This window comes from Bos javanicus, chromosome 28, assembly GCF_032452875.1.
Source record: "Bos javanicus breed banteng chromosome 28, ARS-OSU_banteng_1.0, whole genome shotgun sequence".
In the NCBI taxonomy this organism is placed as follows: domain Eukaryota; kingdom Metazoa; phylum Chordata; class Mammalia; order Artiodactyla; family Bovidae; genus Bos; species Bos javanicus.
In genome coordinates, this window is record NC_083895.1 from 19,113,710 (window position 1) to 19,135,925 (window position 22,216).

The following is a 22,216-nucleotide window of genomic DNA, read 5'->3' on the forward strand; positions in this document are numbered from 1 at the left end:
TAAGAAATTGATTAAGCACATACTAGTACATCCATCCAAATTAAGATCACATACCCGTTAAATATGAGCTCTTGAATTTTCACATAAGATTGACAAAGACTATAAAATATCTATATCATATCATCCTAGTTCTTACAGTAAATATATTATACGTATATAATATTAAATGTAGTAATATAAAAGATGGGCTTAGTGGCTGGTGGCTCAGTGGTAAAGAATCTGCCTGCCAATGCAGGAGACACGGGTTTGACCCGTGGGTTAGGAAGATCCCCTGAAGAAGGAAATAGCTACCCACTCCAGTATTCTTGCCTGGGATAGCCCATGGGTAGAGGAGGCTGGCGGACCATAGTCCATGGGGTCTCAAAAGAGTCAGATGTGATTTAGGGACTAAACAATAATATAAAAGGTACAGCTTTATTTTTATGTGCATATTTGATTACATAGAAAAAATACCTGGAAAAATATTTAAATATTAATAATATATGGAATTCTGGTGACAGTTTTTTCATATATTTTTACTATTTCATATTGCTTGATCCATTTTAAGATGTGCTGTTTATTCTTATGGTCAAAAAATAGTAAAATCATTTTCACTGGTGGGAAATTGATATAACAGGGGACAGCATGGAATTCTTTAGGCAAAAATACTAGAGTGGGTAGAATTCCCTTCTCTAGGGCATCTGCCCAACCCAGGGACTGAACTCAAGTCTTCTGCACTGCAGGCAGATTCTTTACTATCTGAGCCACCAGGGAAGCTCCGCAACAGGGAACATGTTATTTATAACATTTAGAAAATACTATTTTTCATGAAATCGTATAGGATTGCCCAGAATTGGATAACTTCCTTTGAAATCCCATATAACATTATGATACTTGTATAAATTAAAATTATAAAAGACAAAATAAGATTTATAAGTTATTACTTTCTGTTATAAACTCAATGAAATGAGGACATTTACTTAACTGACTTTCCTACAGATCTTAACATAGAGAAATATGCAAGAAACATTTATTCAGTTGAACGAGTTGGACTTCAACTATTTTTAAATATCATAATATTTTTACCTATACTAATAAAACTGGAATTTCCAAAGACCCTAAATTTACAAATCACCCTAGTGTCAAAAACCAAATTCTGCATGCTGAGTGAAACAAAGCAGGCGGATGAGTTTATTGCAAGGTTTTCAGCTTACCAGCCAGGGAACTCAAGGCCACAGGAACAATGAGTTCTCAGTTGCTCACAGACTAAGGAATTTTTATGGGAAGAATGCAGAAGTTGTTTGGCTTTTTCAGCTGGTTTGTTGCCTGGTGGTCTTCTTTCTTATTTGGATCAGGGTAGCTGAGTTAGGACGGAGAAGGCAATGGCACCCCACTCCAGTACTTTTGCCTGGAAAATCCCATGGATGGAGGAGCCTGGTGGGCTGCAGTCCATGGGGTCTCGAAGAGTCGGACATGACTGAGCGACTTCACTTTCACTTTTCACTTTCGTGCATTGGAGATGGAAATGGCAACCCACTCCAGTGTTCTTGCCTGGAGAATCCCAGGGACGGGGGAGCCTGATGGGCTACCATCTATGGGGTCGCACAGAGTCGGACATGACTAAAGCGACTTAGCAGCAGCAGCAGCAGCAGCTGAGTTAGGAAACAAGAAAATCCTGAGATGGCATGAAAAGACTTGGTATTTGGGGTCTGGCTAGTGTCCTCTGCTGATTTCTAAGAAGAAAGAGCTGTGAGGTTAGGTTAAGATTCATTTTTTCTCTTGTGTCTTAACTGATGCCACTTTGTCCTTGACATAAGTGACTCCATTTGGTTTGGTTCCACACTAATTACAAAAGGAAAGACTTATAAATTGACCATTGTATAAATCTCAAGAATAATTTTTATAATAGTTAAAATTTTCTTTGGCGTTCTCAGAATATTAAAGAAAGTGATTTAAAGCTGTTTTAAGTTAGTTAAAATGCATCTAAAAGACCTCTAGAGTTCAAAGAGTGTACCATCAAACCCCTTATACACAGCATTTCTCTCCAGAAAAAAAAAAAAAAACAACTAGAAATGTCTGTTTTTATCCATAACTCTTTTCAAACAGCACAAGCTCAGTTTGTTGGTTTTTTTTTTTTTTTTAAGAATTTTTAATATATCTTGGATGGAAAAAAAAGCAGAAATGTTTTCCCGATAATTGTCTGTAATTCTGTTCCTTTTCTGTATTTTCTCTAATGTATATCTATCATGATCAAGAACATTTTCTAATTTTGTAAATGATCAGCATGACTCAATAAAAAATCAACCAAAATAATTTTGAACACCTAACTGGTAATATTTTTAAATTTTCCTTGAGCTGGAACAATTAGATGTTTGAATTACTTACTCTGAATGCTAATGTATGAATACTTTTCTCCTGTTCCACATTCATCTCTCTATATATAAACTATTTAAATCACAGTATAATTATGGAATATGTTAGTAGAAGGAAGGCAGTGTTTTATCAATGCCTGTAAGCATCATTTACATTAGCATCTGTTACAGAATTGGCTTGAAACTTTATTTCTAGAGCCTTAAAATCTGTGGGTCACACACATTTTGTTTCTAGACTCTAATGTCATACGACTAAAACCATTTTTCAACCTTCCTTTATTTCAACATGCTTTTGAATGCATCTGAAGATATGGGTATTATGTTTTCCTGGTTTCTTTAGATCCTTTCATCTCTGTAAGTCTTCTAACATGTTGGTGGCTTTTCTTTCTATTTTTGTTTTCTTTTAAACATACAAAGTTAGCTCTTACTCATGTTTATATACAAGGCCTTTAACACTTTTGGCATATCAATTCTCAGATGTTTGGTAATAAAAATGTCTTTCTTGAAATATGGAAGTACAAGATAGATCTGCAAGTGTTGCAATTGGCCTGTCAGTATTTACAAACCAACACCTAATGTCACCAGGGGATTGCAGATTTCTGGACAAAGACATACCAGTAGGGAGCTAGTCTCATAAGTAAATTTATTAGATATCACCTTTTAGATATCAATTACAAAGAAAGAATAATCTATAATATTTCTATGGATTTTATAGAATATTAAGGGACTATAACTATTAGTTTCTTCTATATGCTTATATTGGAGAAGGCAATGGCAACCCACTCCAGTGTTCTTGCCTGGAGAATTCCAGGGACGGGGGAGCCTGGTGGGCTGCCATCTATGGGGTCGCACAGAGTCGGACACGACTGAAGCGACTTAGCAGCAGCAGCAGCAGCAGCATATGCTTATATAGCTAACCTGTTTGTTTCAATTAGTATACAATAGATTCCAAAAGATTACTTTATAATTTGGATTTTCATAAGTTTTTGACAAAGCTAAGTTTCTACCAGCACAACCCAGCAGGGCACTGGAGAGCTACTGTGTTTCTCTCCAAGTTCATGTTTTAGTTATGTGGAGGACTGTGATGCCAGAGCCAAGATTCTTTATTTCCTCCTTCCTTCTTCATCTACTTCCCATCCTCCTTCTTAGGTCCGAGCTGGGGGCAGTAGGAGAAAGAGAGGGCAGCATATATCTAGGGTTGAACTTTTGAATAACACAGCTTTGAAAATTGGTTATGTATGAGAAGAGACATAGAGAAAATAAGTAAGTGTATCAAGAACAATGGAGAGGAAGTTATACAAGTTATATAAGTAGTAAGGGGGAAGACTACATGGTTTTGGAGTTATCAGTTTGAACTAATGGGTTTTAAGATAGGTGGGTGGACAGATAGGTGGATAGACAGGTAGGTAGATAAACACACAGAGAATAATATAGTGTGATGTAATGTAACTTTTTTCTAATTTTGTCTGCTAAGAGGACCCTTGGCAACAATGAGCACACTAAGCACCAGGCTCTTGGTTTCTAAATACTGTGGTACAATAAAAGAAACTAAGGCTCCATAAACATCTGACTTGGCTATAGGGAAGGAAAAAATTAGGTGGTTCTGGAATGTGTTATTGTTCTAGAAAGGAAAGAAGTATACAGAGAGCGATGGGGCCTTGTCCATTGAACACAGGCTCTAGTTTGAAGGATCACCTGCTGGCCAAACGGAACATCAGAATAAATCATGATAGTAATGAATGCTCTACTAGCTAATTTGAACACCAAAATAAACTATGATAGTATTGGACTCTATTTGTAAAATACATATCCGTGAAGCTTTACTGTTGTAAATTCATGAATTTTAAAAATAGATTTATGAGGGGAAATAGTACACATCAGTGGAATGACAACTTGTAAATCAAAAAGAATAATGAAATTAAACTATTACTATTTAATAATAACTTTAGATATAAATGATCAAAGAATGCTAAAACTGAAGGTGTACGTTTGATGAACTGAATATTTACATTGTCTCAATGTATCTTTCAAAAAAATTGTTACTAATTGCTTATTAAGTACAACATGCTGAATAATTAACTTCAAAGAGTATTTAACCAATACCATCTCATCCAAGTAACAAACATTAATATTATAAGAAATTATGCAAATTAGCACTATTGTCTCCTGATAACTGTAATTAAAAGGATATAACATTACTTCTGGGGCATCTTGTCAAAAATGTATTAAATCATGAGGAACATCAGAAAAATATTCTAAAAAGTTACTGTTAGGCTTTTCAAAAAATCAAGTTTAAGAAAAGTAGAGATAGACTGAGGGACTCATCAGTCTATCTTGACAAGACTAAAGAAACAAATACAAAACATACTGCTGGATTGGATCCTGGACTTACAAATGACATTATTAGGATAATTGGCAAAACTCTACTAGAGTCTGGGGATTATATGGCAATATTAGATCAAAGTTAATTTAAATAGCTGTCCTGTGGTTGTATAGGAAAGTGCCATTTTTCTTTAAAGCATATTGAACTCTGATGAGAAATACAGCATCGGTCTGCAGCTTAATCCAGTAGTTCTATCAGTGGTACTACAGGAACTCTATTGATGATTTTTATAACTTATATGTAAATTAGAAGATATTTCAAAAAAAAAGTAAAACACAGATACAATTTTAATCAAACTTCTATGCATTATTTTTAAAATCCTAATGTCTAAATCATGGGAACACTGAAAATGTTGATATGGGTCATAGAGGAATCTGCTTTCACTTGTTGTGACTCCCTCTTCTATTGGCTTTTGTTACATAATTCTGCCCACAGAGGCACAGTATGTCGTTTCATTCACTAAAGGATGAAACCATGTAAAATCAATAGTTATACATTGATCATTATCTCTCTCTTTTCCCTCTTGTATTATGGAGGTTTCTAGTACTCACCTAATGTCATATTTCACCTTCTGATTGTTTTTGTTTCAAAATAAAAACATCAATCACCCTCAAAAAACTGTTTTTTTCTTTGGGGGGGATCAAAGTTGGAAATTAAATAGATTTTGGCAGCAAAATTTTGATTAAGAAATGAAGCATCCTGATTAACCAAAATTTTGCTTTTTCTTTTGGACATATTAATGTTGTGAAAAAATGTTTTGATACCACTTCCTGACTTTGGTAAAAATGAAAAAGAAAGCAAGGAAGGATGAAAAGGAAGGAAAGAAGGGAGAGAGGAGAAAGTGAGAGAGAGAAGGGGGAAAGTCAGTAGAAATGTGGCCCGTCTCTAATACAGATCCTAGAGGTTAAATTTTTTTTAATTACTGGCATAAAGTCATTTGACTAAAACTGAAATAATCCCACACATATATGAACAACTGATCTTCAACAACAATGCTAAGAATACACAACTGGAAATGGATAGTCTCAACAAAAGGTGTTGGGAAACCTGGATATTCACATGCAAACAAGTGAAATTGGACTCCTATCTCACACCATACACAAAATCAACTCAAAATGTATTAAAAACTAAATGTAATACCTGAAACTGTAAACCTCTTAGAAGAAAACCTAGGGGAAATGACATGGGTCCTGGCAGTGACTTTTGACTATGATGCCAAAAGCACAAAGAAAGTGAAAGTCACGTCTGACTCTTCGCAACCCCATGCACTATACAGTCCATGGAATTCTAGGCCAGAATACTGCAGTGGATAACCATTCCCTTCTCCAGGGCATCTTCCCAACCCAGGAATCAAACCAGGGTCCTCCTGCATTGCAGGCAGATTCTTTATCAGTTGAGCTACTAGGGAAGCCCACAAGCACAAACAAAAAAGCAAAAACAGATAAGTGGCACTAAATCAAATTAAAAAGCTTCTGCACGGCAAAGGAAACAAAACAGTGAGAAGAAAACTGTAGAATGGGAGGAAATATTTTCGTATCATATATCTGATAAAGGGTCGATTTACAATATAAGAAACTTCTATAAAGAGGAAAAACCAAATAACCTGTTTTAAAAAGTGGGCAATGAACTTGAACAGATACTTCTCCAAAGCAGATATACAAATGGACAACAGATATGTGAAAGATGCTCAGTATCACTAATTATCAGAGAAATGCAAACCAAAACCACACTGAGCTATTACCACACACCTGTTCAGTAGAGTTCAGTCGCTCAGTTGTGTCTGACTCTTTGCGACCCCATGAATCGCAGCACGCGAGGCCTCCCTGTCTATCACCAACTCCTGGAGTTTACCCAAACTCACATCCATTTAGTCCCTTATGCCATCCAACCATCTTATCCTCTGTCGACCCCTTCTCCTCCTGCCCCCAATTCCTCCCAGCATCAGGGTCTTTTCCAATGAGTCAACTCTTCGCATGAGGTGGCCAAAGTATTGGAGTTTCAGCTTTAGCATCAGTCCTTCCAATGAACACCCAGGACTGATCTCCTTTAGGATGGACTGGTTGGATCTCCTTGCAGTCCAAGGGACTCTTAAGAGTCTTCTCCAATACCACAGTTCAAAAGCATCAATTCTTCGGTGCTCAGCCTTCTTCACCATCCAACTCTCACATCCATACATGACCACAGGAAAAACCATAGCCTTGACTAGACGGACCTTTGTTGGCAAAGTAATGTCTCTGCTTTTGAATATTCTGTCTAGATTGGTCATAACTTTCCTTCCAAGGAGAAAGCGTCTTTTAATGTCATGGCTGCAGTCACCATCTGCAGTGATTTTAGAGCCCAAAAGAATAAAGTCTGACACTGTTTTCACTGTTTCCCCATCTAATTCCCAGGAAGTGATGGGGCCAGATGCCGTGATCTTCATTTTCTGAATGTTGAGCTTTAAGCCAACTTTTTCACTCTCCCCCTTCACTTTCATCAAGAGGCTTTTTAGTTCCTCTTCGCTTTCTGCCATAAGGGTGGTGTCATCTGCATATCTGAGGTTATTGATATTTCTCCAGGCAATCTTGATTCCAGCTTGTGCTTCTTCCAGCCCAGCGTTTCTCATGATGTACTCTGCATAGAAGTTAAATAAGCAGGGTGACAATATACAGCCTTGACATACTCCTTTTCCTATTTGGAACCAGTCTGTTATTCCATGTCCAGTTCTAACTGTTGCTTCCTGACCTGCATATAGGTTTCTCAAGAGGCAGGTCAGGTGGTCTGGTGTTCCCATCTCTTTCAGAATTTTCCACAGTTTATTGTGATCCACACAGTCAAAGGCTTTGGCATAGTCAATAAAGCAGAAATAGATGTTTTTCTGGAACTCTCTTGGTTTTTCGATGATCCAGCAAATGTTGGCAATTTGATCTCTGGTTCCTCAGCCTTTTCTAAAACCAGCTTGAACGTCTGGAATTTCATGGTTCACATATAGTTGAAGCCTGGCTTGGAGAATTTTGAGCATTACTTTGCTAGTACATGAGATGAGTGCAATTGTGCGGTCGTTTGAGCATTCTTTGGCATTGCCTTTTTTGGGATTGGAATGAAAACTGACCTTTTCCAGTTCTGTGGCCACTGCTGAGTTTTCCAAATTTGCTGGCATATTGAGAGCAGCACTTTCACAGCATCATCTTTCAGGATTTGAAATAGCTCAACTGGAATTCCATCACCTCCACTGGCTTTGTCCGTAGTGATGCTTCCTAAGGCCCACTTGACTTCACATTCCAGGATGTCTGGCTCTAGGTGAGTGATCACACCATCATGATTATCTGGGTTGTTAAGCCCTCTTCTGTACAGTTCTCCTGTGTATTTTTGCCACCTCTTCTTAATATCTCCTGCTTCTGTTAGGTCCATGCCATTTCTGTCCTTTATCGAGCCCATCTTTGCATGAAATGTTCCCTTGGTATCTCTAATTTTCTTGAAGAGATCTCTAGTCTTTCCCATTCTGTTGTTTTCCTCTATTTCTTTGCATTGATCTCTGAGGAAGGCTTTTTTATCTCTCCTTGCTATTCTTTGAAACTCTGCATTCAGAATCTTATATCTTTCCTTTCCTCCTTTGCTTTTCACTTCTCTTCTTTTCAGAGCTATTTGTAAGGCCTCCTCAACCATTTTGCTTTTTTGCATTTCTTTTCCATGGGGATGGGCTTAATCCCTGTCTCCTGTACAATGTCATGAACCTCCGTCCATGGTTCATCAGGCACTCTGTCTAACAGATCTAGTCCCTTAAATCTATTTCTCACTTCTACTGTATAATCATAAGGGATTTGACGTAGGTCATACCTGAATGGTCTAGTGGTTTTCCCTACTTTCTTCAATTTAAGTCTGAATTTGGCAATAAGGAGTTCATGATCTGAGTCACAGTAAGCTCCCAGTCTTGTTTTTGCTGACTGTATAGAACTTCTCCATCTTTGGCTGCAAAGAACATAATCAATCTGAGTTCAGTGTTGACCATCTCGTGATGTCCATGTGTAGACTCTTCTTGTGTTGTTGGAAGAGGGTGTTTGCTATGACCAGTGCAAAAGTTCTGGTGCGTTCTCTTGGCAAACGTCTATTAGCCTTTGCCCTGCTTCATTCCGTATTCCAAGGCCAAATTTGCCTGTTACTCCAGGTGTTTCTTGACTTCCTACTTTTGCATTCCAGTCCCCTATAATGAAAAGGATATCTTTTTTGGGTGTTAGTTCTAAAAGGTCTTGTAGGTCTTCATAGAACCATTCAACTTCAGCTTCTTCAGCTTTACTGGTTGAGGCATAGGCTTGGATTACCATGATATTGAATGGTTTGGCTTGGAAATGAACAGAGATCATTCTGTCGTTTTTGAGATTGCATCCAGGTACTGCATTTTGGACTCTTTTGTTGACCATGATGGCTACTCCATTTCTTCTAAAGGATTCCTGCCCGCAGTAGTAGATATAATGGTCATCTGAGTTAAATTCACCCATTTCAGTCCATTTTAGTTCGCTGATTCCTAGAATATTGACATTGACTCTTGCCAACTCCTGTTTAACCACTTCCAATTTGCCTTGATTCATGGACCTGACATTCCAGGTTCCTATGCAATATTGCTCTTTACAGCATCGGACCATGCTTCTATCACCAGTCACATCCACAGCTGGGTATTGTTTTTTCTTTGGCTCCATCCCTTCATTCTTTCTGGAGTTATTTCTCCATTGATCTCCAGTAGCATATTGGGCACCTACCAACCCAGGGAGTTCCTCTTTCAGTATCCTGTCATTTTGCCTTTTCATACTGTTAATGAGGTTCTCAGGGCAAGAATACTGAAGTGGTTTTCTATTCCTTTCTCCAGTGGGCCACATTCTGTCAGGCCTCCCCAACATGACCCACCCGTCCTGGGTGGCCCCACACAGCATGGCTTAGTTTTATTGAGTTAGACAAGGCTATGGTCCGTGTGATCAGATTGGCTAGTGTTCTGTGATTATGGTTTCAGTGTGTCTGCCCTCTGATGCCCTCTTGCAACATCTACCTTCTTACTTGGTTTTCTCTTACCTTGTACATGGGGTATCTCTTCATGGCTGCTCCAGCAAAGCGCAGCTGCTGCTCCTTACCTTGGACAAGGGGTATCTCCTCACAGCCACCCCTCCTGACCTTTTTGACCCCATGGACTGTAGCATACTGGGCTCCTCTGTCCATTGGATTTTCCAGGCAAGAATACTGGAGTGGGTTGCCATTTCCTTCTCCAGGAGATCTTCCCCACCCAGGGATCGAACCCAGGTCTTCCGCATTGTAGACAGATGCTTTACCATCCTAGCCACCAGGGAATGTGATTCACACCTGTTAGGAAGGTTATTAATAAAAAACAAGGTTTATTTATGTAAAGAAATTGAAACTTTTGTACAGTGTTGGTGGGAATGTTAAATGGCACAGTCACCTTGGCAAATAATAAGGACATTCTTCAAAAAAATTAAAAATAGTACTATCATATGATCTAGCAATCCCGTGTCTGATTATATAGCCAAAAGAGTTGAAATCAGGATTTCAGAGAGATACCTGCATTCCCATATTTCAGTTCAGTTCAGTCGCTCAGTCATGTCCGACTCTTTGCGACCCCATGAATCGTAGCAGGCCAGGCTTCCCTGTCCATCACCAACTCCCGGAGATCACTCAGACTCATGTCTATCAAGTCAGTGATGCCATCCAGCCATCTTATCCTCTGGCGTCCCCTTCTCCTCCTGCCCCCAATCCCTCCCAGCATCAGAGTCTTTTCCAATGAGTCAACTCTTCGCATGAGGTGGCCAAAGTACTGGAGTTTCAGCTTCAGCATCATTCCTTCCAAAGAAATCCCAGGGCTGATTCCCATATTTACTGCAGCATTATTCGTAATAGGCAATGTATGGAAACCACCCAAATGTGCATCAACAAATGAATGGAGAAAGGAAATGTGGTACAGAAATATAATGGAATATTATTCAGCCTTTAAAAATGAAATCTTAACCATTTACAACAACACATGAATGGATCTGGAGGACATTGCATACTTGCATGCTAAATTACTTCAGTTGTGTCCAACTCTTTCTGACACTATGGACTGTAGCCAGCCAGGTTCCTCTGTTCATGGGATTCTCCAGGCAAGAATACTGAAGTGGGTTGCCATACCCTCCTCCAGGGGAATCTTCCTGACCCAGGGACTGAACCTGCATCTCTTATGTCTCCTGCATTGGCAGGTGGGTTCTTTACCACTAGTGCCACCTTATGCTACATGAATTAAGCCAGTCACAGGACAGGTATGGAGTGACTCCACTTACATGGGGTATATAAAATAGTCAGATTCATGGAAAGAGAGGACAGAATGGTATTGCCAGGGGGTGAAGAGAAGAGTAGATAGGGAATTGTTCAATGGGTATAAAGTTTCAGGTATGCAGGATAAATAAGTTCTGGATACCTGCTATGCAGCATAGTGCCTATAGTTAGAAATACGGTATCGTGCACTTAAAACTTAAGAAGATCAAGCTCATGTTAAATGTTGCTATACCACACCAATAAATAAATAAAAGTAGCAAAGGAAACACAAGAAATCTTTTGGAGGTGATGGGTATGCTTATTACCTTGACTGTAGTGATGGTGTAACAAGTGTATGCGTATGTCCAAATTCATCAAAATGTATACCTTCAGTTCAGTTCAGTTGCTCTGTCTTATCCTACTCTTTGTGACCCATGGACTGCAGCACATCAGGCCTCCCTGTCTATCACCAACTCCTGGAGTTTACCCAAACTCACATCCATTTAGTCCCTTATGCCATCCAACCATCTTATCCTCTGTCGACCCCTTCTCCTCCTGCCTTCAATCTTCCCCAGCATCAGGGTCTTTTCAAATGAGTCATCTCTTTGCATGAGGTGGCCAAAGTATCGGAGTTTTAGCTTCAACATCAGTCCTTCCAATGAACACTCAGGACTGAATCTCCTTTAGGATGGACTGGTTGGATTTCCTTGCTGTCCAAGGGACTCTCAAGAGTCTTCTCCAACACCACAGTTCAAAAGCATCAATTCTTTGGTGCTCAGCTTTCATTATACTGAACTCTCACATCCATACATGACTACTGGAAAAACCATAGCCTTGATGAGATGGAACTTTGTTGGCAAAGTAATGTCTCTGCTTTTTACTATGCTGTCTTGATTGGTCATAGCTTTCCTTCCAAGGAGTCTTTTAATTTCATGGCTACAATCACCATCTGCAGTGGTTTGGGAGCCCAGAAAAATAAAGACAGCCCTGTTTACATTATTTCCCCATCTATTTGCCGTGGAGTGATGGGACCAGATACCATGATCTTAGTTTTCTGAATGTTGAGCTTTAAGCCAACTTTTTCTCTCTCCTCTTTCACTTTCATCAAGAGGCTCTTTAGTTCTTCTTCACTTTCTGCCGTAAGTGTGGTGTCATCTGCATATCTGAGGTTATTGATATTTCTTCCAGCAATCTTCATTCCAGCTTGTGCTTCATTCAGCCCAGCATTTCTCATGATGTACTCTGCATATAAGCTAAATAAGCAGGATGACAATATACAGCCTTGACTTAGATACGTGCTATTTATATTGTAAGTAATTAGCCTCTAATTAAAATAAATAAATTTAAATTTTAAAAAATAATAAATAAATAAATAAAAGTATACCTAGTAAAGCTGGAAAAAAATTTTAAATGGAAGTTTCAAAAAAGCCAGTGTGTTCTGGTTAGCTAGATTCCAGATTCAAAAAGCAAAGGAAAACCTTGATCTTGTATGATTCTATTATTTAAGTATCTGACTATATAATTTGCCAATTTTACATAAGAGTAGTATATAAAAGTAATTTTTATTATGTGCAAGTAGAGTATCCAAGTCTTACTTTCTGATATTTTATTGCTTTTAAATCTACTGCTGAATTGTTTATTGGCTAGAGAATCTGTAAGTATGAGCTAAAAGAAAAGATATTTAAATTAAAACAGTCTGCCTTGAGTCCCCAGGGGAGTGATGAACTAGCATTTTAATTACCAACAAATTTAATTATTCAACCAGGTGTGAGCCATCAAAAGTTTAGCAAACCCTGTTTTAAGTAAGCGCTTTGCATTTGTATAAAATCATCATCATAAAATGATGATGCCATACATTTCTAATACAGAATGCAGATTCAGAAAGCTGTCAGGCTTGCAGTGTGGTTACATCATTTTGTCTCAACTTATATTTCCAGAATATTGCAGCTATCAATATTAGACCATAAAGTGGAACATGTTGCACCCAAAAGTTAAGGCCATTGTTATGGGGATTTTCACTGCAACATTCTACCAGCCTTTCCCTTCATTATTAGGATTTATCTAAATGCCATTTTTTGGAAGAACTATAATGAAATGAGTAATTTGCTTAATGGAAACAGATCTGTTATGTAAAGTTATAGAGCTATATCTGTAACCCCTGCTCTTACTGCTCTGTAAATTTAATGAAACTTTCTATTCAGTGGAGCTTTTGTGGACTTGTACAGCATTCTCTTAGTCCTCAGAATAAGGCAAGGGCCACAAAGACATTTCATAATTGCCAAGATTACAATTACTCTTACATAGATTTAACTCTAGTAAAATATCTAAATTTTTATCTGCTAGAGAAAAACTTGGAAATACACTAGTGAAATTGAAAGTTAGGGCCAGGGGCATTTTGAAAATCTTAATTTGAATCAAATCTCCATCATTATCATTGCAGTAAATGTTTTCAGATCCTTACTGGGATGAGGTGAACTAGTTTGGAGACACTTTGGTATTTATATTTTGAATCTGTTTCTACATTCACTAGGTAAGGTTGATTTACCTGTCCACTGTCTAGTTAGGTAGACATACCATTATAAGTAACATGTACCATTTGTTATACCAATTTTATATACAATTTACATATACTGTTTATAAATACATGCCACCAATAAGTAGTAAATGCATTTATCTTGTTTTATTTATTTATCTAGTTTTGATTGCATAGTCTGATAGTTCTAAAATATTCCTGTTGTTTCAATATTATATAACCCTAACCTATGTAGATTTTGCCTCATCCAGACCATGCACCTTACCACTTTTGCTGTATTTTGAGATAAAATTTTATGTTGAATGTATGGCACAAAAGAAAGATTAAATTACCCATACTTTTTTTTTTTTTTTAACTAAGAAAATAAATTTGCCACATATAAAACCTACCTATCTTGAGTTTTGAAAACTAGAATTTTCTAATTCAGGAGAAGGACTCAGTATTTTAGATGTTTAATCAAGGGTCAGATAATGACTGAATGGGTTGCAATAGTTGCAGTTTATACCAGAGTCACACTATAGTGCCCTCCTGTGGAGGTTTGGTTAAAACTTTATTTTTATACCCATGAGGATGATTTTCAAAGTGACAAAATCATTACATTCAAACTACCAAAGTTTAACTTAACTTGGTCCTTTTTTTTTGTTTATAACTAGATGTTAAATTACTTTTAAATATAAAAGCATTCACAGTTCAAATTTGCAGTTCAAAGTACAAACTGAGGAATGTCAGCTTTTTATCTATATTTCTTTATTTTCTTAAGATATGTTTTTCCTTGATTTTTCCTTAAATGATCAAATAATAAAGAGGAAAGAGAATAATCAAGCCCTTAACTAGAAAGATACATTTTTCAGCTAAGACATTCTTAGATTTATGTCATGAAAAAGAGTTTTATTGTTAGAAGCATGAAGACTATAATATTTTTAAATTACAACAGAAAAACTGATAATAAAAGTTTAGTCTAGAATGTACACTCATTTATATATACCAAACATTGTGCAAGAGCTGACTTTTTTTTAACTCTAGCTTTTTTTTTTTTCCAGTTTAAGATTTAAACTTTTTTCTGAAGATAAATCAATTATCATATATTAGGTATTTATTAATATTTCAAAAATGATTTGGCCTGTTTTTTCTTCCAGCTCTAAAATTTCTTTTAATTTCAGTAGTATAGTAATGTAATGTTTATTACCATATGTGGCATCATATGCGTGTGTGTGTGTGTGTGTATCCATTCCAAGACCTTTACTCTTGGTCCACGTTTGTAATCAAGTTCAATGTGTACAACATTCTCAGATCAGTGGATTTAGGTGTCCAGTAGTTGCTATTGTATTAGGATGGTGCAGAAGTAATTGCGGTTTTGCATTGTTGAAATTTGCTGTTTGATATTGGAATACATTCTTAAATAAGTGTGGTTATGTTATACATCATTTTAATGAACATATTTCACTTTATTTCAATGCTAATAACTTATTGCTGTTTATTTTATATTTATTTTAGACTAGGGAAATGATGTTAGACAAAAAGCAAATTCAAGGTATTTTCTTGTTCAAATTCAAAATGGGTCATAAAGCAGCAGAGACAATTTGCAACATCAACAACGTATTTGGCCCAGGAACTGCTAACGAACATAAAGTAAATGAAGTTTTGCAAAGAAGATGAGAGCCTTGAAGATGAGGAGTGCAGTGGGCGGCCATCAGAAGTTGACAGCAACCTATTGAGAGCAATCATCAAAGCTGATCCTCTTACACAAGAGGTTGCCAAAGAACTCCACGCCGACCTTTCTACCGTCGTTTGGCATTTGAAGCAAATTGGAAAGGTGAAAAAGCTTGATAAGAGGGAGCCTCAGGAGCTGACCTCAAAAAAAATCTTTGTTTTGAAGTGTCTTCTCTATTCTATGCAACAACAGTGAATCATTTCTTGATCGGATTGTGACGTGTGATAATAAGTGGATTTTATACGACAACCAGCAATGATCAACTCAGTGGATCGACCAAGAAGAAGCTCCAAAGCACTTCCCAAAGCCAAACTTGCACCAAAAAAAGGTCATGGTCACTGTTTGGTGGTCTGTTGCCCATCTGATCCATGACAGTGTTCAGAATCCTGGCAAGACCATTACATCTGAGAAATATGTTCAGCAAACCGATGAGATGCACCAAAAACTGCAGTGCCTGCAGCCGGCATTGGTCAACAAAATGGGCCCAGTTCTCCACAACAGTGCCCGACTGCCCATCACACAACCAGCACTTCAAAGGTTGAACGAATTGGGCTATGAAGTTTTGCCTCATCCGCCATATTCACCTGACCTCTTGCCAACAGACTACTACTTCTTCAAGCATTACAGCTTTCTGTAGGGAAAATACTTCCACAACCAGCAGGAGGTAGAAAATGCTTCACAAGAGTCATCACATCCCAAAGCATGAATTTGTATGCTACAGAAATAAACTTATTTCTCACTGGCAAAAATGTGTTGATTGTAATGGTTCCTATTTTGATTAATAAAGATGTGTTTAAACCTAGTTATAATGATTTAAAATTCACGATCCAAAACCACAATTACTCTTTCACCAATAATATTTAGTCTTTTGCTCCAGTGGCCCACTGCTTTATTACTCAACCTTTTCCATTTGCTGATACTAAGGATGTCTGCTAACTACTCAAAACACACCTTACTTTTTTAATGGAAAGTTAAACAGATGTTAAGAAACACTGGAACCTAATTAAGAGTTTCCTGAAGAAGTAGGAGGGAAAAAATAAAACACTAAAGAGAGTTGAGACAAAAGCCAGAAAGCTATCTGCAACATTTTATGTCAACAACAAATACAATGGATTTTTGCCTCCTTACTTAAGTCTCTTTAAATCTGTCTCCTGCAAATGGAAAGGGAAACACACTGGTTTTTCAAAGTTTAAATGTCTGAAATTACAGACTGTTAGACAACTGGCAGCATTCATAACTAGAGAAATAAGTGGAGCTCTTTCTAAAGCAATAGCTGTGCTCAAAGAGATTATGAGTAAGCTCATCCAAATTAGAAGTGTTGAACAAGGTCTTAAAATAAAAACAAAAATAAGATGAAATAATGTGGACCAGAGTGGAGGATGGCATTAGCTCCTTTTAGTAAAACTAGTTTCATTAGTGAGACCAGGTGAGATTTGTGAGAATTTCTCACAAATTAGTGAAAACCAATAGCCAATGAAAGTTTGCTGCTTGTTTGTGGCTTGCTGAAAGTTAAGGAAAATACAAATAGGTGACCAAGTCAGATAAATGAAGGATAAAAGGAATATTTATAACAACTCTGAATCCATCTTCCCTTCTCTTAGTCTGAAATAATGTGGTTCAGATATCCCACCAAGGAAACCCTATCCATACATTGCTTAGGGTTCTCACTAATTGGTTCTCTAATTTCTCATTAGTGAGAACCATAGTTGAGAAATTCAACCTAACCTAAAAGTAATCTTAAATTTTTAGATGAAGCATGTTAGTACTGAGCATTCTTCTGTGTTCTAAAGAAAATCCAAGAAAAGAATGAGATTTTCCAAGTCTGGAAATATAGAGTTCCACTGATGAGCAACGGTGAAATCGAAGGTATCGTTATACAACCGTGAAGTCAATGGAATAAAATTGGGTCCTAGCCAGAAAATTTCTCTCAGAGGGCTCCAGGATAAACCTCAAAAGGTGTTCACAAAATGAGGTTCACATGGTCCACAGTCAAAAGGGAACACATGGGGATTAGACTACAGCCTCCTACGAAAGCTAATTCAGCAGGAACTTGATCTTTCTTTCTAGACTCCAGGCAGACACGAGAGCCGCTTTCTGTCAATAAAATCAAATAAAGTCTGCTACGTGAAATTATCTAAGACTAGGTAATGGCAATCCTTAAATCTTGAGTTTCAGTTTCCCACCAAAAGTCTCTGGAAGAGCAAGACTTAGCTAAATCAGTCTGGGACCAGTGCATCTTAGTTATTACCTCACACTAACATTTCTCCAGCTTCCACCATGGTGTAGACCCTGGAGGTCCTTCTGAAAAAGATGAAGACATTGCCTTCAAGTAGTACATTTATAGCTCTGAATGTTGTCATTGCCACCTAAGTTCCTCGCAGGAAATTTTTTAAAGAAAAGTCGTAAATTCCTATTCCTCCTTCTATACCCTCTGCCGTATGAGCTGTGGCAAAACCACTCTGAAGGCTTGCTGAAAGTTAAGGAAAATACAAATAGGTGACCAAGTCAGATAAATGAAGGATAAAAGGAATATTTATAAAAACTCTGAATCCATCTTCCCTTCTCTTAGTCTGAAATAATGTGGTCGGATATCCCACCAAGGAAACCCTATCCAGACATGACCAGGTATCTTAATCACCTATACTGCTTGTACAAATAAACTTTTTTTTTTTTATTTTATTTTATTTTTAAACTTTACATAATTGTATTAGTTTTGCCAAATATCAAAATGAATCTGCCACAGGTATACATGTGTTCCCTATCCTGAACCCTCCTCCCTCCCCATACCATCCCTCTGGGTCATCCCAGTGCACTAGCCCCAAGCATCCAGTATCGTGCATCTAACCTGGATTGGCAACTCGTTTCTTACATGATATTTTACATGTTTCAATGCCATTCTCCCAAATCTTCCCACCCTCTCCCTCTCCCACAGAGTCCATAAGACTGTTCTATACATCAGTGTCTCTTTTGCTGTCTCGTACACCGGGCTATTGTTACCATCTTTCTAAATTCCATATATATGCATTAGTATACTGTATTGGTGTTTTTCCTTCTGGTTTACTTCACTCTGTATAATAGGCTCCAGTTTCATCCACCTCATTAGAAGTGATTCAAATGTATTCTTTTTAATGGCTGAGTAATACTCCATTGTGTATATGTACCATAGCTTTCTTATCCATTCATCTGCTGATGGACATCTAGGTTGCTTCCATGTCCTGGCTATTACAAATAAACTTTTGATCCCTTCCACCATAATTCTAATTCAAGTAAGTCTAGATAGAGTTTGGCATCTCTAGTTCTTAAAAGTTCCATGGTGATTTTGATGTACAAGCATGGCTGAAAAATGGCTGACTAAAGTTTGCCTGCCCAACTGGGTGTAATTTTCTGGCATAGGATCTACCCTCTCCATAAGAATGCAGTATGAGTGGTTTATTATTAGATAAAATTAGGATTATAGGATTTGTGGTAGAGTCTCTTGAGTCCTCTCCCAGCATCCATTCTCCCCCTTCTTCCCCTTTTCCCCTAGTAGAAAAATTTTATTGGGAAGATGATTGGCTAGGATAGACTTCATTTCCCAGCATCCTTTTCAGCAAGTAAGTAAACTTAGGCAAAACAGTTTTGGCCGATGGAATGTAAGCAGAAGTCAAGTGTGAATCTTAATGGAATTTTCATTAAAAGGAAGGAGCACACCCGTCTTTTTCAGTTCAGTTCACCCTCTCAGTTGTGTCCGACTCTTTGTGACCCCATGAACTGTAGCACACCAGGCTTCCCTGTCCATCACCAGCTCCCAGAGCCTGCTCAAACTCATGTCCATCGCGTCGGTGATGCCATCCAGCTATCTCATCCTCTATTGTCCCTTTCTCCTCCCACCTTAAATCTTTCCCAGCATGAGGGTCTTTTCCAGTGAGTTGGTTCTACGCATTAGGTGGCCAAAGTATTGGAGTTTCACCTTCAGCATCAGTCCTTCCAATGAATATTCAGGACTGATTTCCTTTAGGATTGAGGTTGGATCCCCTTGCAGTCCAAGGGACTCTCAAGAGTCTTCTCCAACACCACAGTTCAAAAGCATCAATTCTTCGGTGCTCAGCTTTCTTCACAGTCAAACTCTCACATCCATACATGACCACAGGAAAAACCATAGCCTTGACTAGACGAACCTTTGTTGGCAAAGTAATGTCTCTGCTTTTTAATATGCTGTCTAGATTGGTCATAACTTTTCTTCCAAGAAGCAAGTGTCATTTAATTTCATGGCTGCAGTCACCATCTGCAGTGATTTTGGAGCCCCCAAAAATAAAGTCTGTCACTGTTTCAATTGTTTCCCCATCTATTTGCCATGAAGTAATGGGACCAGATGCCATGATCTTAATTTTCTGAATGTTGAGCTCTAAGCCAACTTTTTCACTCTGCTCTTTCACTTTGATCAAGAGGCTTTTTAGTTAGTTCCTCTTCACTTTCTGCCATAAGGGTGGTGTCATCTGCTTATCTGAGGTTATTGATATTTCTCCCAGCAATCTTGATTCCAGCTTGTGCTTCATCCAGCCCAGCATTTTGCATGATGTACTCTGCATATATGAAAAATAAGCAGGCTGACAATATACAGCCTTGACATATTCCTTTCCCGATTTGGAACCAATCTGTTCTTCCATGTCCAGTTCTAACTGTTGCTTCTTGACCTGCATACAGATTTCTCAGGAGGCAAGTCAGGTGGTCTTGTATTCCCATCTCTTCCCTTCTTTTTGCCTTTCTCCTATTTTTCTGGGTAGACTGTGAAAAGGATGGCTTCAGATGGAGCAATCATTTTGGACCAGGAGCATATCTTGGGACTGGAGGCCAGCATAGAGGAGCAACAAGCTAAAAGGAGCCCAGACCCCAAAAGACTTCATACAGAGCAGAGTCAAAGCTGCTGTGTGTGTGCTGTGTAGCAGCTTTCTTTTGCTGACTTCTGAAATTTTATGTGAAGACACGATAAAATACTGTCTTGTTAAAGCTGCTGATTTTGGGTTTTCTGTCACTTTAACAGCTAAATGCTATCCCACTACACCAGTGTCACTGCCATATAGTGTTAACAAACAACTATTATCCACTTTTCATTTTAAAAATTAAATTTAAAACATTTTTAATGATAGCATCCTGAAAGATGATGCTGTGAAAGTGCTGCACTCAATATGCCAACAAATTTGGAAAACTCAGCAGTGGCCACAGGACTGGAAAAGGCCAGTTTTCATTCCAATCCCAAAGAAAGGCAATGCCAAAGAATGTTCAAACTACCGCACAGTTGCACTCATCTCACACGCTAGTAAAGTAATGCTCAAAATTCTCCAAGCCAGGCTTCAGCAATACGTGAACCGTGAACTTCCTAATGTTCAAGCTGGTTTTAGAAAAGGCAGAGGAACCAGAGATCAAATTGCCAACATTCTCTGGATCATCGAAAAACCAAGAGAGTTCCAGAAAAACATCTATTTCTGCTTTATTGACTATGCCAAAGCCTTTGACTGTGTGGATCACAATAAACTGTGGAAAATTTGAAAGAGATGGGAATACCAGACCACCTGACCTGCCTCTTGAAAAATTTGTATGCAGGTCAGGAAGCAACAGTTAGAACTGGACATGGAATAACAGACTGGTTCCAAATAGGAAAAGGAGTACATCAAGGCTGTGTATTGTCACCCTGCTTATTTAACTTATATGCAGAGTACATCATGAGAAACGCTGGGCTGGAAGAAGCACACTGGAATCAAGATTGCCAGGAGAAATATCAATAACCACAGATATGCAGATGACACCACCCTTATGGCAGAGAGTGAAGAGGAACTAAAGAGCCTCTTGATGAAAGTGAAAGTGGAGAGTGAAAATGTTGGCTTAAAGCTCAGCATTCAGAAAACGAAGATCATGGCATCTGGTCCCATAACTTCCTGGGAAATAGATGGGGAAACAGTGGAAACAGTGTCAGACTTTATTTTTGGGGGCTCCAAAATCACTGCAGATGGTGACTGCAGCCATGAAATTAAAAGATGCTTACTCCTTGGAAGGAAAGTTATGACCAACCTAGATAGCATATTCAAAAGCAGAGACATTACTTTGCCAACAAAGGTCCGTCTAGTCAAGGCCATGGTTTTTCCTGTGGTCATGTATGGATGTGAGAGTTGGACTATGAAGAAGGCTGTGCGCCAAAGAATTGATGCTTTTGAAGTGTGGTGTTGGAGAAGACTCTTGAGAGTCCCTTGGACTGCAAGGAGATCCAACCAGTCCTTTCTGAAGGAGATCAGCCCTGGGATTTCTTCAGAAGGAATGATACTAAAGCTGAAACTCCAGTACTTTGGCCACCTGATACAAAGAGTTGACTCATTGGAAAAGACCCTGATGCTGGGAGGGATTGGGGACAGGAGGAGAAGGGGACGACAGAGGATGAGATGGCTGAATGGCATCACTGACTTGATGCACATGAGTCTGAGTGAACTCCGGGAGTTGGTGATGGACAGGGAGGCCTGGCGTGCTGCAATTCATGGGGTCGCAAAGAGTCGAACACGACTGAGCGACTGAACTGAACTGAACTGAACTGAGTGATAGTTCAAGAATCAAAATGTTTTATTATAGTTGACCTCTCTAAATATGTTTAGATTTCACATAATTCTAACGTGAAAATTACTGTAGTATACATAATATTATATAACAGTTATATTTGACAATATATGTTGCAGCAGTTTGGATCTTCTGGCAAATTATAAACAGTTAAAAACCTCATTAATTCACCTATCAGCCTGGTCTGCACTAATAGTAAAACTTTAGTCTGTAAAAGTACAAAGACAAATGATATAGACAATATTACGTGGAAGCTGTTAATAAACAGCCTCTGTTCTCTTAAGTAGGACAGGGTTTGAATTTGGCAGCATGGTTTGTATGCAAATGGACATTGCTAATTATGAATGAAGTGGGTTTTTTGTTTCCTAAGTCATTAAGGTAGATGCAGA

General features: G+C 38.2%; 1 protein-coding gene across 4 annotated transcripts in view; it reads left to right on the plus strand.

Moving 5' to 3' along the window:
• Positions 1-22,216, plus strand: part of CABCOCO1 (ciliary associated calcium binding coiled-coil 1) — a 167,745-nt gene that overhangs the window by 115,651 nt on the left and 29,878 nt on the right. The window contains exon 6 of one of the 4 annotated variants that reach the window (XM_061405081.1): positions 15,032-16,362. The exons of the other annotated variants lie outside the window; for them this stretch is intronic. Within the exon in view, the coding sequence (XP_061261065.1) occupies positions 15,032-15,193 (162 nt within the window). The 3' untranslated portion in view covers positions 15,194-16,362. Of the gene's footprint in view, positions 1-15,031; positions 16,363-22,216 lie in introns of those variants that run through there. 4 annotated transcript variants of the gene reach the window in all.